The 17,289-nt window shown below is 45.6% G+C and overlaps 1 protein-coding gene and 1 non-coding gene across 3 annotated transcripts; one reads left to right on the top strand and one right to left on the bottom strand.

Annotated features, from left to right (window-relative positions):
• Positions 1-2,474: 2,474 nt before the first annotated feature.
• Positions 2,475-2,547, bottom strand: TRNAR-CCG (transfer RNA arginine (anticodon CCG)). The gene has a single exon. It is a non-coding gene; the product is annotated as a tRNA-Arg (tRNA).
• Positions 2,548-2,753: 206 nt separating this feature from the next.
• On the top strand, positions 2,754-17,086 carry KPNA2 (karyopherin subunit alpha 2). Of its 2 annotated transcripts, none has more exons than XM_035103989.3 (11): positions 2,754-2,854; positions 7,335-7,427; positions 7,523-7,663; positions 8,426-8,514; positions 9,346-9,614; positions 11,155-11,249; positions 11,350-11,613; positions 13,791-14,024; positions 14,641-14,823; positions 15,548-15,697; positions 16,488-17,086. In XM_035103989.3, exons 2-11 carry the CDS (start codon positions 7,365-7,367, stop codon positions 16,575-16,577), a joined length of 1,578 nt encoding a protein of 525 aa, XP_034959880.1. In that variant the 5' UTR covers positions 2,754-2,854; positions 7,335-7,364; the 3' UTR covers positions 16,578-17,086. The 2 variants fall into 2 exon arrangements, with proteins under 2 accessions (XP_034959880.1, XP_034959879.1); XM_035103988.3 differs by lacking the exon at positions 2,754-2,854 and adding an exon at positions 5,257-5,297.
• Positions 17,087-17,289: the final 203 nt, after the last annotated feature.

The following is a 17,289-nucleotide window of genomic DNA, read 5'->3' as shown; positions in this document are numbered from 1 at the left end:
GGAGAACAACATATATGTGTGTGTGTGTGTGTGAGAGAGAGAGAGAGAGAGAGAATGTAATATGAGCATTCCCACACGTTCTTCTAGAAATTGGTATAGTTTTGTTATCCTAATACTTATGTAAAGGCCTAGTGCATTTGTATAAAATCCTTCCGGATATAGCCATATTTATCTAAGTGTGTACCCGGAAGCAGTCCATTCAGAGGTTGGGAGTGATGCCAAACGGTCAATCTATTGATTAATGGGTATCGTATCTTTATATTTCCAATTAATCAATATCAGTCTCTTGGCCACCTTTAGGGCACGGTTCCTGGGAGCAACCTGGGCTCTGCCACTCCTGTCAAGGGACATCTTCCTCCAACTAACCCTGGTCCACAGATGGCAGCAATGGCCTGAAATAATGCAGGGACAGGGAAATAATGCAGGGTGGACAGGGAAAAAGGAGACTAAAAGAATCAAGAAAACTGCCAAAACGCTAAAAAAGATTAAACAGAAGCCAAACTGGAATGGATATTACAATTAACCATAATAATTAATGATTAGCAGAGAAGAAGGAAGACAATCAGAGCCAGTATTCAAACTTGGAAAGAAAATTGGAAATACGGTGATTAATGGCTGTTGAGGAAATATTGAAAGGAGAGAAGAAATCAAATGTGATTTATCGGGAGAGGAAGAAAAATAAGATATTGAAAAAGAAGGAAAGGAAAAGAACCATTACCACTCTGGACTAGAATCACAGGGTGTATACAAAAAGAAAAAGAAAAAGGAACAACTGCATCATAAAGGGTTATCCCACTTCCTCTGAGAGCTATGGGAGATAATTTATGGAGATGAAAGGATTTATTAACAGACAGACCAGTGACAGTTTAACAGCCCGTGAGAGAAGAATGGAGCCAATAAAGAGTAGAAACATGATTTTGGAGGATGGGAAGAACAGCAAGGGGAACATCGGGGCTGTGGGATGTACCTCCAGCTGCCAATAACGGAATAAAGAGGAAGGCAAGAGAAAATGGAGATACGGTATAAGAGCTATCCTCGCAAATAGAGCGAAAACAAAGAGCAAACTAATTGAACCGAGGTTTAGTCGAAAGAATAAGGAAATAGTGGCACCATGCAGAAAGGAGCAAGGGAACGCCACAGGAACTCTCCCCAAACAGACCAGGTGTGGAGACATTGCTGAACTACAACTCCCATCATCCCTGGCCATTGACCATGCCAGCTGGTGCTGAGGAGAGTGGTTGTTCAGCACCCTCTGGAGAGTCAAAGATTCTCCCCACCCATAGGAGACAACTCCTAAGGGCCGAGGTCCCTTCAGGTAGGGCCCCCCAATAAAATCATTCCCCAAGTCAATAGACATTGCCATTCAAATGGGGTTTGTGTGTGTGCTGCATCTTGTGACTGTGTCCAGTGGTCCTAAGATAGGCAGAGGACCACTTACTTATGGGGCATGATGAAATTGACCATGGGGCCATGGAAACCTCTGGCTATGAGCTCCTACCTAGGGGCTGGGGTTCCTGGCTTTGCCCCTCCCCCCAACAAATTATTAGAGGGGGCTGCCCCACAAAAAAGGTTGATGGACACTGCCATTTAAATAGTGTGCGTGTCATGTGATCACTTATGTGGGGCGGACCCCCGCCCCCCTCCCAAATATTTTATTCAAGTTGGCAGCATAGCTGCCAAGTTTTCCCTTTTCTCACGAGGAAGCCTATTCAGCATAAGGGAATTTCCCTTTAAAAAAGGGAGAACTTGGCAGCTATGGTTGGCAGGCCTGGTTCTAGGTGTTGCTGAAGGAAGCAGCTCTGCATATACATGGTCCCAAGAGAAGTCGGCAAGGCAAATACGCGAGCAGGTTGCGAAGAAACAAACAAAATAAAAAAATTCCTTCAGTAGCACCTTAAAGACCAACTAAGTTTTTATTTTGGTATGAGCTTTCGTGTGCTTTTCGTGCATGCACACGAAAGCTCATACCAAAATAAAAACTTAGTTGGTCTTTAAGGTGCTTTACCTTTACATTTAAGGTGCTACTGAAGGAATTTTTTTTATTTTGTTTCGACTCAGACCAACACGGCTACCTTCCTGTAACAAACAAGAAACAAACAAACACTGATATTTGCTTGCACAATGGCTTTCTAGATTCCCATTCACAATACTATGCACTTTATTTAACGGGGCGTCTGCTGCTGCAGCAGCCTCAAGCCCCACATTCTCCGGGCGCAAGATCACGTTGTGTTTAGGATGTGCGCGATCACCACCCGGCCTGATCAGACTTCTCCCTCGTTTTCGTGCAAACGAGAGCTTGCAAGCCCTTGCTGTACGTTCCGCAGCTTGGGCCCACAGACCTCTACGCCCGTGTCCAGCAAGGAACGGCGCGACTGCTTGCAAAAGCGTGTAGCAACAGCGGCTCAGAAATCCATTCGCTGAACTGCTTGGAAGCGCCTGGTGAATTTTGAAAGCCTTGCCGCAAAAACGAGGAACGACCCAGATGGGACTCGAACCCACAATCCCCAGCTCCGGAGGCTGATGCCTTATCCATTAGGCCACTGGGTCACCTGGCAAGAACGGCTGAGCGCCGCATTCTAAGGGCCCCGCCCGGGCACTCGTGGCTCCGCCCACTCAGCGTCCATCCTCGCTCTCATCTCTTCGTCTTCCGCCCTGAGACAATAAGCCACGCCCTCGCTGCGTATGGCACGCTTCGCACTTCGGACTGGCTTTAACTCCACCCCCGGAGCCGCAGGCTCTACTACGCATGTGTCAGGCTGCCCTAGCTTGGCCGTGGGACGGCGTCGACTCACGTGAGGGACCTTTTCAACGCGTGGAAGGTCTCTCGCTTGACCCCGCGGTAATCGGGACTACGGTAGATATTTCGGGATGATTTTCACAAGCTACGTGTGTAACCTGGCTTTGCATTATCCAAGTCTGCAGACTAGCGCTCGCCATACGTCTGGGATTCCCCGGGCATACAGCCGCAGCAAGAGGTGGTCTTTTGTCTCGTGAAATCCGGATGTATGGCAGCTCATGTCGGCAGAGTCGGTTGTTTTGTTTATACAGTATATGCCTAGAAACAATGGATAAAACATCATTTGTTGTACTGCTGTTTAATGGTTATTGTGTTTGTATTTGTTTATAAATGTGTTTATAAATACTGTATATATAAATACTTGACTCAAAGTAGAGATTGTAGAAAGATTTTGACGGATTTTTCTGAACGCTTGGGGTCAAAATAAAGTACAGTAATTTAAAACAACTGTTGTGGTGTGGATACATTTCATTCTGAATCTGCTACACAGAGGATGTTGACAGGTGGGTGTCCTCCCCCCCCAATAACATAAATCCTGTCTACGCCCACGAAAAGGTCACAGCATTTAGGACTTTTTAGTATAGAAAAAAAGCAAGAATGGTGTGTGAGATGTAATAGACGTTTATAAAATTAGGTGTGCCATGCATGGAGAAAGTGGATCGAGAAACGTTTTCTCTCCCTTCTAACATCCAGTAAAGCTGAATGTTGGAAGATTCGGGTCAAAGGAAAGTTCTTCTTTATGCAGCTAATTTATGTTAAACGTGCTCCCACAAAGCGAAGTGCGGGCCACCAACTTGGATGGCTTTTCAAAGAGGATTGGATAAGACTTTCAAAGACTACTAGCCGCAACTGCCATGTCTACCTCCACGTTCAGGGACAGTATGCTTCTGTATCCTATATAATAATGTCCATGTTGTCCCTGCGTCCAGTTGTCCCGTGTGTCCCTGGGGTACTGCGCATGTCCCCCAGAGACACAGGGATTGGACGGAGGGACAACCAGGGACACAGGGATTGGACCCGCGCTCTTGGGACACAGGGAACAGCCAACTGCCGCTCCGCCAACCGCCGCTCCGAAGCCCAGTCTCATGCTGGAGGTGCGCGGTGAGGCGGCGGGGGAGAGAAGCGCTCCCCCCCCGGCAGCCTTGCCGCACACCTCCGGCATGGGACGGCGCTTCCTCGGGGAACCCGAGGAAGCCGAAGCGGCAGCGGGCGCGGAGGGAAGCCCGCTTTGGCTTGGCGGCGGCGGGAAGAAGGGGAGGAATTCCTCCCCTTTTTCCCGCCGCCGCCAAGCCAGTCCCGGAGCCGAATTGCGGCGCGGCGGGGTTTTTCGCCATTTGCCTCCCCCTCGGGGGAAGGCAAACGGCGAAAAGCCCCCGCTGCGGACTGGCTTGGCGGTGGCGGGAAGACCCGCCACCGCCAAGCCAGTCCCGGAGCCGAATTGCGGCGCGGCGGGGTTTTTCGCCGTTTGCCTCCCCCTCGGGGGAAGGCAAACGGCGAAAAGCCCCCGCTGCGGACTGGCTTGGCGGTGGCGGGAACATCCCGCCACCGCCAAGCCAGTCCCGGAGCCGAATTGCGGCGCGGCGGGGTTTTTCGCCGTTTGCCTCCCCCTCGGGGGAAGGCAAACGGCGAAAAGCCCCCGCTGCGGACTGGCTTGGCGGTGGCGGGAAGACCCGCCACCGCCAAGCCAGTCCCGGCAGGCCGCTTCCTCTAGCGCCCGTTTTTAAACGGGCTAAAATCCACTAGTACAGTATATACCAGTTTCTGGGAATCACAGGCGGACAGAGTGCTCCTGCTGCACTTTTTTGCAGGCCTTTTACCTGCTTGGCTGCGAGAACTGTTGCGGGGTGTGTGTGTGGGTGTGTATGAGTTTCCCTTTTTTCTCCATTTCAAATCAAAACGTTTTACAAACTAAAGCATCCGAGGAGGACTTCCCTTCTTCTCCTTCCACTGTTCATATGACGCATCATACTTTCCTGCGTATTTTACTATCACCATTCACATCAACTTTCCACTTTGACATCCATCAAATATTGTCTGCTCGCCTGAATTTATCTTAATGCTCCCAGCCACCTTCCTCTATTCTTGTCTTCACCAGTTCAGTTGCCCTGGGAGCGGCTAACGATCCCGCAATCCTGCCCTCCGTTCCCCATCCTAATCCGGCTCGGATTCATTCAAAAAGCACCTAAGCAGCCGCGCTGAATGCTGGGGCGTGTAGTCCTGCGAGCCGGTTTTGTTAACAGCTCTCGCGAGGTCTTGGCACCGCGGTGACGTCCCCCCTCCTCCTTTCAGGAGCGAGCTCGGAGCGCGTCCTTATTTTCAAATGGACCAATGAGCATTCCGTCTTGACTCAAACGCACCAATGAGAGAGCGAAGGCGCTGGGAAGTTCAAATCGCGCACAGCGGTGGGTGGAGTATTAATAGTAGTGGAGCGAGAGTCCGTGTCGGGTGCTGCTGCTACTCCTGCTGCTGCGACGCAACGAAGCCGGTGCTGCCTTTTCGGGTAGGGGATACCCCCGACTGTGCCCTGGAAAGACCCAAATTGGGGAAAATGCGTACGGGACCGCGCTGGGCCCACCTTTTATAGGACAAGAGAGGGGCATTTGGGGAAGAGGGAGACGCCTCTGGAAGGTTTCTAGGGGGAGGGGACTGGAGTGGACTCCTTGCTTTTTCTCCTCCCCACCTTCTTTTCCCGCTCACTTGCTCGCTTATCCGAACTGGTTTTTGCCCTTTCCCCCTTCCCCTCCTCCTCCCTCCGCGGTCCTTTTTCCTTTTGTGCCGCGTCTCTGGAATCTCGAGGGCGGCGTGGCGGGTGGGTGGGAGGGATGCCTTGTGGGTGGTCCCCCATAAGCCGCTCTGGCTCGGCTCAAGACAAGGTTAGAGACGCTCGGCGAGTGAAAGTGACTCGAGCCAGAGCCGTTTAGGCAGCTGAGCCCAACCTTTCCTGGTCCTGGTGGGGAAAACGGGAGTGATACCTTCTCTCTCGCGCACGTGCGTGTGTTCGCTTAAAGGGGAGCTGGGGCAGGAGAGGTTTAAGAAAGGGTGTAAGGAAAAATGTAAGGAGTGTTAGAAACTGAGGTGGGATCCACACACGTGTAAAAATAAAAATCTGAAAACTCATTTTTTTTAAAGCGCTTTTTAAAAAACGCATTGAATTTTCCTTAAGGCTCGCCATCGCCATCTAGTTGCACTTGTATGACGCTTAAAACGGTTCACTTGCAGCTGCAAAGATATGAAAGCTAGGAGCTATATAAAGTCTAGGCACACTTTTTAAATAACAGGAATACAAAGCTGAAAATGAATAAACTGCAGCTAAAATACTGTGTTCGTTTTCCATATGGTCTAGTCCTTCCCCTGCCCAACCCCGCTAATATTCTTAAGAGGGTCTCAGAGAGTAGCTGGAAGTGGGGAGGCAGAACAAAGGTCCTCCTTTCCTTCCACTCTGCAGTTTTAATCGGAACTCTTAGGTGCAGTACTGTGCCCAGAGCTCAGAAACTTGCTAATGTAATTCCGTCATAAAATGTGCCTAGAACAATGGGAGTTTTGAACTGTGTGTGTAAGAAGAGAAGGGAGGGGCAAGTAGCACCGGCCTGGGACTTTCCTATTAATAGGTAAAAACCAGTAGGATTGCAGCTCAGGGAAATGTGAAGGTGATCCTGAAAGTATGAGGACTTGAGGAAGCTTTACTTTCAAATCCTGAATTGGAGTGTTAAGGTCCTAACTGTAGCAAAGCTGGCCATTCTATTGTTAAAGCCCCAGGGATAGCTCTTGCCTGTCACTTAGTCATTCCTTCCTTTTTCCTCCGAGGAAGGAGAATTTGAAACTGAGCAAGTACCCATTCTTGTTTACTCGGAAGTAAGCACCACTGAGTTTAGTGGAAGTTGCTCCCAGTAAATGGTTCCTAAGCTTGCAGCCGTAATAACTGACACAGCGTCACAGGAATTCCATAGATTTTGTAGTTATTTCAAATGTTGAGGGTGCCTGAATGAAAGAAGGGGAGCAAACTTGTATGGGGGAGTTAACTGAAGCCTAACAAAACAGAATACTGTATACCTTATTCTAGGGTTGCCACATTTTGAAGAGCAAAAAAACGGACACATTTGCCTACTTCTATTTTTAACTATGAATTGCTAGGACGGCTCTCATTTTAAATACCCATGAAGAAAGAAGACACGTCCTGGGGGCATATGGCAAACCAGCTTTATTCTCTTTCTGATGTTAAGTGTTTTGCAGGCTCCCAAGGCTGAAATCTGAAGGACACTGTCTTGGAGTTGAGAACCACTGAACTCAGTAGGACTTACCGTCTAAGTTACCCAGCTCCTGATTTTATCCTCTCTAAGTAGACTAGTCTTATTTGAGTTGGGAGAAGGGTAGTTCACGTTCTTGAACAGGCGGCGATATCTTTAATAACTCCACAGGGTCAGCTTTACAATTTTGAAATAACAGATAAATGTCATAAACCATAAACTGCCTTGGGTGCCTTGAGGGAAAGGCAGTATATCAGTACCATAAACAAATAAACTCAACAATCTCTTTGCAGATTTGAAATCTTGCCTATATCGAGATCGAGATGTCTGCCAATGAGAATGCTGCCCGTCTCAACAGGTTCAAGAATAAGGGAAAGGATTCTAATGTGAGTAAACCTGACTGTAGTTAGTTGGTTTTTTTTGTTTAGTTTGTGTGCCCAAAAATGCAGTTCAGTTTTTTAAAAGGTTGTGTTTTCACCAGGAAATGAGGAGGAGGCGGGTGGAAGTCAACGTGGAGCTGAGGAAAGCCAAAAAAGATGAGCAGATGCTTAAAAGAAGAAATGTTAGCACTTTTCCTGATGATGCCACATCCCCTCTACAGGAGAACAACCGGAACAATCAAGTAGGCAATGAGTCTAGAGGCTCTCTGGCTCCCTTTCTGGCTATATGGGTGTAAAAATTAAAATCTTAAGAATATAGGTAGTACCAGTGGATACTGCCTGCTAATGGAAGGGAATCCCTCAGCTGATGCTTCACTGCATTGTCCACCTTAAATATGTTCTAGTGGGTTGGGGAGAACCTTTGGTCCAGATCTAGAAGATATTTGGGTAGTTGCAGGATGAGTGGGGTTTGCTGATTATCTTCCTCCCGCCCTAAGCAATTTCATTTCAGCAGCAACCTGCCATCGCTGGATATTACCCATCGGGAGCTTCTTTCTACTGAGTTGACCCATTGGTCCATCTACCTCTGTATTTTCTGAATTGACCAGCAGCAACACTTCAGATTTTCAGGCAGGATTCTTTCCCCGATTCCAAGGATTAAAACTCTGGACTCTACATTCCTTTGTTATTTATGCAGCATAGAGAAAATAACTGGTTCTAGTATTTGAATAAAGGTTAACCACACATGTGGCTTAAATCTTCCTTTTGTTTAGGGACAAAATTAATTTGAGCATTGTCTATTTTGGAAAACCACCTGGAGTGTTGGAAGGAATTCTGACTTTCATTTTCTTGTCAGGAAAGAATAGGATCAGAAATCCAGAAGGCATACATATAACAACTTTCACATGTAATTTGTATGTTGCCAATGACTTTGCTCTGGGATGTTGGTAATTGGTAAAGAGACTTAATGTGTAGGTGTGTATAACTTGAATTTTCTTTTGCAGGCCACTGTCCACTGGTCTGTTGAAGAAATAGTTAAAGGCATCAACAGCAATAATGTGGAATGCCAGCTGCAGGCAACACAGGCTGCCAGGTAAACATGCAGAGTCATCCATGTGCCTTGTACCCTGACTGTGGCAAGCCAATGACATGCAATAAGAGCTGTGACATCGATTATAAATTGAGGTTCTAAAACTAATATTTACAGTGAACTGCTGGCATTTTACAGTTCTCAGCACTGAAGAGCGTGGGCAAGCGTTCTCTAACGTAACATTCTTGTCTTACATAAACATCTTGCCATCTAGCCGCCCAGAGTGGCTGGGGAAACCCAACCAAATGGGCAGGGTATAAGTAATAAATAAATTACAATAAAAGTGATAAAGATAATTTTAACTGCTAAAATGTTAGGGTGCAGATCCCCATTTGGAGTGTTTCGGGGAAGCATCTGTTACTGTGATGCCTGTTAAATCTTCTCCAGTCCAGACTAATACGTTCACATAGCTATGAACCAGGCTGATGGTACAATGTGATTGAGAGGGTGTCTCCGAAAGCATTAATGGTGAGCCATTGGGAGCTAGGGGATCAGTTCTGGAATTGTGCATTCAGTCACATCGCCTATTGCTGGAAAACATCAGTTCTCATGTAAGAATCCCCCCCCCCAAAAAAAACACACAACAACACCTGGTGCCAAAACAATCTGCAGATTTTGTAATTGAAGTTGGGGTATTTTAAGCCCATGTGCAGGAATTGGCAGAAAATGGCAAGTTATTTCATGAAATCGCCTAGCCTAATGACCCCCATTTCTAGGCGGGGTGCTAGTTGTGCATAGCATGCAACTGGGGCTAACTATCGGCTTATAATGGATTTGAGAACTGTCTGTAAAATGTTAATGAGTGAAACTAACTTGCTTTCTTCTTCCCCATAGGAAGCTCCTATCCCGAGAAAAGCAGCCCCCTATAGACCAGATAATCAGAGCTGGCTTGATCTCAAAGCTGGTGACCTTCTTGGGAAGAGTAGATTGCAGCCCTATTCAGTTTGAATCTGCTTGGGCCTTGACCAACATTGCCTCCGGCACATCAGAGCAGACAAAAGCTGTCGTAGATGGTGGAGCAATACCTGCCTTTATTTCCTTGCTGGCTTCCCCCCATATGCACATCAGTGAGCAAGCTGTGTGGGCTTTGGGAAATATTGCAGGTAAGCCAGTACTACTGAGCTATATAAATGTGTATATATTCTGTGGGTTACTTTGTCTATATGTACTTTAAACGTGTATGCAAAATGTGGAAATGGATGATACACTTGAAATTGGATATGGTGCCATCAGGACGCAATGTCATCCAAGCTAGAAATCAGGTCATTCCATAGTCAGATCTAGAAATCCCCCACATTGCTTTCTCGGGCATGCACTCTTGGGTTGGGGCAACTGGCTAAAATGTTTCTAAATTTGGTTCCTCCTTCGTTTTGGTCGGGTTGACTTTGGTTAAATGTTTAGTTAGGGAGTGTAAACTGTTACATTTTTACTATTGTTGTTATTATTGGTTTCTATTTGTTGCTGGTATAGGATATTTTGTTTTATAACGTTTGATGCTTTGTTGTGTTTTTATATACAGTTGTACCTTGGTTCTTGAACTTAATCAGTTCCGGGAGTCCGTTTGACTCTCGAAACCATTTGAAAACCAAGGCGCGGCCTCCAGTTGGCTGCAGGGAGCTTCTTGCACTCAATCGGAAGCCACATCAGACATCCGTCTTCCAAAAAACTTTCGCAAACCGGAACACTTACTTTCAGGTTTGCGGCGTTCGGGAGCTGATTTGTTCGACAGCTAAGCCGTTCAGGAACCAAGGTGCCACTGTATGTTGTAAGCCACCCAGAGTGGCTAGGGAAACCCAGCAAGATGCATGGGATATGAATTTAAAATATTATTATTATTATTATTATTATTAGGTGCTCATTTTCCTATGACATTGATTAAAGTGCATAGCTTTATGGTCAAAGCTGATATTTTGACCATAAATAAATCCTACTCCAACCACCTTAACTTTGAGATCTGAAAGCTGTTCAGTTAGTAACCAAGGAAACTTTTGCTTAGTTGAATAATTCTGTGAAAATCGTTCAAGAAATCCTTTGTTTTTTGACAGGAATTTAGGTGTAGTGGGGAAGGATGAGTGTGGAAAGCACTTGAAGGGACAGGTGGAGAAAACACGGTCATCCATGATGCTCCATAAACTCAGGCTACGGTTTAGTATGCCTTTGATCTGGGCACTCTTCAGCAAAGGGTGCCTAATGCAGGGATTCTGCAGACTGAACTGTAGCAACCTGAAGATAAACTCTGTGCTGGTGTATAGGGCCTTATCCAAGTGTGCTGTTTTTGATGTTGACAAACTCCTATATGGTGGCATCTGATGGCCAACATCTGTTCCCTGCCACATGGCTTGGTTGTGAGTGCTGTTGGGGACTCTTCCTGTGCCATTCATTTGACCATCGGAAGCTGGTTTTGGCACTGAGCTGGTTTGCAAGCTCTCTCACATTCAAAAGTGGTTTCCGGTGACAGTTGCATTGTGGGTTTAATGCTTTAACTGTGCACAAGTTGTCCTGTGCCAATGCTTCCCTGTGGGTTTCTTCTGTCAACGTTTTATTTACAAAGTGCAGACCCAAAAGAAAAAAATCATGGCTGTGTACAATTTAAATATTGTGGTGGTGTGTATCTTAACAGTTGATCTCAACCTCTACCTTCAGGGGACGGTTCTTCCTACAGAGACCTGGTCATTAAATATGGCGCACTTGAACCACTTTTGGCTCTGCTTGCTGTTCCCGATCTCTCTTCAATCGCTGTAAGTGCATGAGCATTGCGGTGGCAACAATTTGGGTGCCAGACACTCCTGTGTTAAAGCAACAGCAGCGCTAACAAATCAACTTCGTAATTGCTTTCAGCTTGGCTACCTGCGCAACGTAACCTGGACTCTGTCAAACCTCTGCCGTAACAAGAACCCTGCGCCGCCCATAGAAGCTATTGAACAGATCCTTCCTACTTTGGTTCGCTTGCTGCACCACCATGACCATGAAGTCTTGGCAGATACATGCTGGGCTATTTCTTACTTGACTGATGGCCCGAATGACAGGATTGAAGTGGTGGTGAAAACAGGGCTCGTGCCGCAGCTGGTGAAGCTCCTGGGATGTGGAGAAATTCCCATAATGGTAAGCTGGATACAACAAGGACATATTAATGAAGGTATCTGATGAAGTGTGCATGCACACGAAAGCTCATACCAAAGTAAAAAACTTAGTTGGTCTTTAAGGTGCTACTGAAGGAATTTTTTTACATTAATGAGGGTTAGGCAGGGTTAAGAAATCCTGCTTTATGGGCCGATCTGGCTAGATGGTTGCTTTTAATCACAAGCAGCTATCTTCAGCACAAACAGCACATTGTTCCCTAGGAATGTGTCCTTTTTAATGTTAAGCTTTGCTCCAATATTCTGTGACCTGGAATCTTTTCAGTTAGTACAGCTGCAGTCCAAAGCCCACTTACCTGGGAGTTATTTTTTTAAAAAAGGTTACTTCCCTGGGAGCAAGCCCCATTGAATGCAACAGGATTTATGTCCAACTACCGTAGACCTGGTTAGGTTGCGCTTCTAATGCGCCTCAAACTACAGGGACTGTTAAGTACAGCTACACCAGGGGTCAGCAAACTTTTTCAGCAGGGGGCCGGTCCACTGTCCCTCAGACCTTGTGGGGGGCCGGACTATATTGTGAAGGAAAAAAAATGAACGAATTCCTATGCCCCACAAATAACCCAGAGATGCATTTTAAATATAAGGACACAGTCTACTCATGTAAAAACATTCTGATTCCCGGGCCATCCGCGGGCCGGATCTAGAAGGTGATTGGGCCGCATCCGGGCCCCGGGCCTTAGTTTGGGATTTCCTGAGCTACACTAACTGCCAGGGCGGGGAGGGCCAATAACACATAATTTAATTTCATCTGACTAGCACCGGGTAGGACTAATTATTTTTTCCCCTGTGCTCATAAGCATTAGTGATAGACCATGCTTTGTTTGCCGCTTATAAAGGGCCTAGCATTTTCTGTGTGCTGTTAAGACACAAGGAATGGGGAGAGAGCAAGAGTTGAACACGTGTTCCTTCTGTGACTTATGAATGGAGCCAGGTTGCCTTCTCTCTTCCTGAGATGCAGGGAGTGCAGCCTCCCGACAGCCTTAAGTCTTACGACTGGTGGCAGAGGCCAAAACGTACCTCCTTTCGGCTCTGCCGAACGTGGTGACTGACACTCTTTAGTTCTCCTGAGTGGCATCCATGCTAGATACTGGGAAAGTGGACTACAAGTCGGCAGCATGCTTTCCTCGAATCATGAGGAAATAATCTGGATAAAAGGGGGAAATATGTGATACAGGGCAGTTGTCCAGCTTGCATCCATGGATACCTCACTCATTCATGGTACAAACACATCGAGGAAGGCTCTGGGACGAGTTTGGGTCCCTTTCCTCACACTTTGATAGCCATGACCAAAGGACTCCTTTGATTTTTTTCCCCCCTCTGGGCACACCTATGCCACTTTACAGTATATAATTGGGCCCTTAGAATTTGTGTGGCATGGGATCAGCCACGATGCCCATTCCATGCAAGCAATTCATACAGTACTTTAAAAATAATGTATGAAATAATAAAACGATATACTCTGGAAATATTTCAGGACCCCCCTTCCCCAATAACGGAAGACTAAAATTCCAGGCTGCCCAGCCATCCGTACAGGTGAACATGCTCTGGGACCTGGGCTAATGCCCCGTTTTAACAATTTGGGCCCCAGTTCAAAGAGTTCCTGGTCCTCCCTCTGCATGGTGACATTTCCACACCAGGCTGCCTCGAAATGCATCCAAAGAATGAGCCTCATCAGAAGGAGTGCATAACTGTAGCAGGAGCAAGGCGCTTTTTAAAAAAATGTGTCTCTTCTCTTAAGTGCTTTGCATGTTACCGTGTCAGAAATGTATGACTTGCCATTTGTGTTTTAGGCACTGAAATAAAGAGCTGTAATAAATATAATAATAATAGTACCCTTAATATAATAACCAAGGGTCTGCTAAAAGCTACGTCTGTGTACTACACACAGTACATAGTACATCATTTCATAAGATCCATTTAGGTTGTCTCCATCGTGTTTTGATCAGATGCTGGTGCCAATTGGATGCTTGTCATGTGAATGGGTCCCTAGCCAGCTGGAGACTGACCTCTTATCGGTGAACACTAGATTAGGCAGTGTCACCCTTTGATACCTCTCTTTAATAATAAGATATAGCTAGCTTAATATGTGTGGTTTATTAATATGCTTCTCAAATGGCTTAAAACCTCTCTTTTTTCCCCCAGACTCCTTCATTAAGAGCCATAGGAAACATTGTCACGGGCACTGATGAACAGACACAGATTGTAATAGATTCAGGAGCACTCGCTGTCTTCCCCAGCCTGCTTACTCACCACAAAAACAACATACAGAAAGAAGCGGCATGGACCATGTCTAACATCACTGCCGGCCGGCAGGACCAGATCCAGAAGGTTGTGGACCACGGGCTTGTCCAATATCTCATTGGCATCTTGACAAAGGTAAAAAAAGGAACCTAAATCTAATTCCCCTCCCCATGTGCCATTTCTGCCTCAGACGAAACACTGCTTTTTAAAACTTGAGGCTTACAGAGTGGAAGGTATATACCGTATTCTTTGAGTCAGCCTGGGTTCGCTGAAATTTAACGCAAGAGGCACTGTGACCTTCCAGCACTTTGACTTCACCCCAAAAGGCACACTCTTCTATGGTCGACCATCAGCTTCGGTCAAATGTGACCTCTACTACCTTTAACGTTAAAATAGAAAACTGAATGACTTTCATAAGATTCTCCCCTATTTTTAAGGACACAAAATCGCCTTAACTTGGGGGGGGGGGAGCTCACAGCTCTGAAGCTTTTAAAAATAAGAAACAGTTCCCAGAATTGTCAGAGGTGGTTGGTAAAACAAAAAAAGGAAGGCCCTCTTGAGACACAGTAAAGTATTCCAAAAATACCATTGCTTTAATACTGCATTTTTAAAACAAAACTTTTCTCAAGCGCATTCATTGGCCACATTTAACTTTCAACGTGAAGTATCTTGTGACCAAATCTCCCTTTGACTTCTTCCTGACCATCATTGCTAGCTCTGTGTAATAATACTCTTGTATGCATTAAAACAGGGAGACTTCAAATCGCAAAAGGAAGCAGTGTGGGCTGTGACCAACTTCACAAGTGGTGGAACAATTGGCCAGATCATATACCTTGTCCAGGCTGGTGTGGTGGAACCACTGTTGAACCTGCTGGTGGTTAAGGATAGCAAAACCATCCTAGTGATCCTGGATGCCATTAATAATATATTTGCGGTAAGTTGACCCAAAGAAGACTGGGTGCCGGTTTCGAATGCTCAGCACTGTTAAAAGTGAAGGAGCATCATTTAAAGAGGATTGTAATAATGGAATACCGAATTGTTTAGTTTATGTAAAATACGCAGTGATTTATGTTATGCAAAATGAACCATGGAAAGAGAAGGGAAGTCATTGATATTTTAAGGTTGTTTAAATGAATATTCTAAATTGTAAAAGTGTGTGTGTGTATATATGCATATACACACAGAGTGCTTTTTCTTAAAAAAAATTTAGGGATACTTTCATTTTGACACAAGAAAAATCACCATTTTATAGTTCAAATTGTGAAAAACATACAGTAAATGGACAAAGGTGTTTAGGGGTGTGCGCGCACACACACAAACACCCCCAAAAAAGCACTGTGTGTTTGTGTGTGAATGAACATTGGCCAATAGAAGCTGCAGGTCTCAAGTTGTTTCACCTGTGTGAAATCTCAATAATTTGCCTACTCAAAGGAACTGCCTCAAGAGTATCCTGCAATATTGGCCAATTGCTTCTAACTGTTACAGCATGGAAGCCCAAGATGGTTAAAGTTGCACCAGCGCCTCTGCTTATGGTCATATAGTCATACACAGTATTTTCCATAACTGGCATTATCTGTACTATAAGGCTTTGAATTGAGGATGGGGTTTGCAGATGGATCGATAACGGTGCTACCAAATGTTACGTATTCTTTCGACAGGCAGCTGAGAAGATAGGCGAGACCGAAAAGCTTTGCCTCATGGTTGAAGAGTATGGTGGCTTGGATAAGATCGAAGCTCTACAGTCCCATGAAAACGAGCAGGTGTACAAGTCTGCGGCAAACCTGATTGAAAAGTATTTCTCAGCAGAGGTGAGCAAGCTCTGAGCTGGCCAAGTGGCAGTTGCAGTGTTGTGAAATAGCGGCAGTTGTGCCATATAAGAGATCACATTGTACTGATCAGGGGTTAAAGCTAAAGCGTGTTCTGATAGCTGTCACTATACGGGTGGCTCTGTGGTCTAAACCATTGAGCTTCTTGGGCTTGCTGATTGGAAGGTCAGCGGTTTGAATCCCCGTGACGGTGTGAACTCCTGTTGCTCTGTCCAGGCTCCTGCCAACCTAGCAGTTCAAAAGCACGCCAGTGCAAGTAGATAAATAGGTACCACTGTGGTGGGAAGGTAAACGGCATTTCTGTGCGCTCTGTTTTCCATCATGATGTTCTGTTGTGCCAGAAGCAGTTTAGTCATGCTGGCCACATGACCTGGAAAGCTGTCTGCGGACAAAAGGCGGCTCCCTCGGCCTGAAAAGCGAAATGAGCACCGCCACCCCATAGTTGCCTTTGACGGGACTTAACCATCCAGGGGCCCTTTACCTTTTTTACTTTTACTACTGTAGGGGTTTAGCTGGTTGTTAAATTTGGGCACTGTAAAGAAAAAAGGGGGGAAGCTATTGGGTAGCAAAGAGGGGGGATTGGTTGTGCCAGATGTACAAAATCCGTCTTGTACCTTTTTTTATTTTAAGGTTTGTATGTGCCAGCTTGTGCTAAATCAGATTGAAGCTAATGGACACACTGACCTTGCTCCTAACTGGCTCTAGCCCATCCTATTGGTTGCTGTAGCTGCACACCGATTATTATACTTAAAAGTTTCTTCTGCTTGTTTAGGAAGGAGAAGATGAGAGTGTTGTCCCGGAATCCAGCACCGATGCATACAATTTCCAGATTCAGGACACTTCCAACGCGTTCAACTTCTAGCTGTTCTGTGTGACACAGCATTCAACCTCTCTAATCTGTCTTGTCTGTCTCCTTCATCTTGTTTTTACTGCCTTTCTCTCTCTTTTTTCTACATCAAATGTGAAGTAGCACTTCGTTACCACTGAAATGTACTTGAACAGTTCATGGCAGGGTGTTTATGCTTTGTGAACTAGCCAAACTGTCTTCCTCTACCTTTTTTTTTTTTTTTTATAATTGTAAATTCTTTAGTTCTGTGTCTTTGAACTAACCTTCAGCAGTGAAGGATTTGCTGGAATTTAGGCTGCTCCAGATGGTATTTGGAATAAAACAGCATGTGGGCTCTGGACTTCCTGATAACCCCCCTGGCCTGCTAAACACACATGCACACAGAGCACAAGGGATGTGGTCATATCCTGGCAACATAGCCATCTCATTGGAGTTTGGGCTTCCTTGACTTTCAGGGCAAAAGCCTTCCAAATACTTTTTAAAGAGTTCTTGTTCAAACTTAATAAACTGGTATCTGCATATAAGCAAAGCTGTTAATCTCTTCTTTGAAGATGCAAAATAGCGCCTGTAGCTGTTGAACTATAAAATACAATGATTAAAATACGCAGGAACAATTCAGTTGTGGAAACAAAGCATGCAACAAAAGAGACAATTCGAAAGCATGATGAAAAGGTTTTTTTAAAAGTTGATGGAAATGAAAAAAAATGGGTGTGTAAAGAGCTAGGGA

The sequence above is a fragment of the Zootoca vivipara genome, chromosome 2 (assembly GCF_965207765.1).
Source record: "Zootoca vivipara chromosome 2, rZooViv2.hap1.1, whole genome shotgun sequence".
Classification (NCBI taxonomy): domain Eukaryota; kingdom Metazoa; phylum Chordata; class Lepidosauria; order Squamata; family Lacertidae; genus Zootoca; species Zootoca vivipara.
Note: the sequence above shows the minus strand (reverse complement) of the source record. Positions and strands in the feature narration are given on the sequence as shown.

Excerpts from the sequence above, each read along its gene's own strand:
- KPNA2 (XM_035103989.3), top strand. The coding sequence starts at position 7,365 with ATGTCTGCCAATGAGAATGCTGCCCGTCTCAACAGGTTCAAGAATAAG. Across the intron at positions 9,615-11,154 it reads GGCTTTGGGAAATATTGCAG|GGGACGGTTCTTCCTACAGA; the intron begins GTAAGCCAGTAC and ends CTCTACCTTCAG. Across the intron at positions 14,025-14,640 it reads TCATTGGCATCTTGACAAAG|GGAGACTTCAAATCGCAAAA; the intron begins GTAAAAAAAGGA and ends GCATTAAAACAG.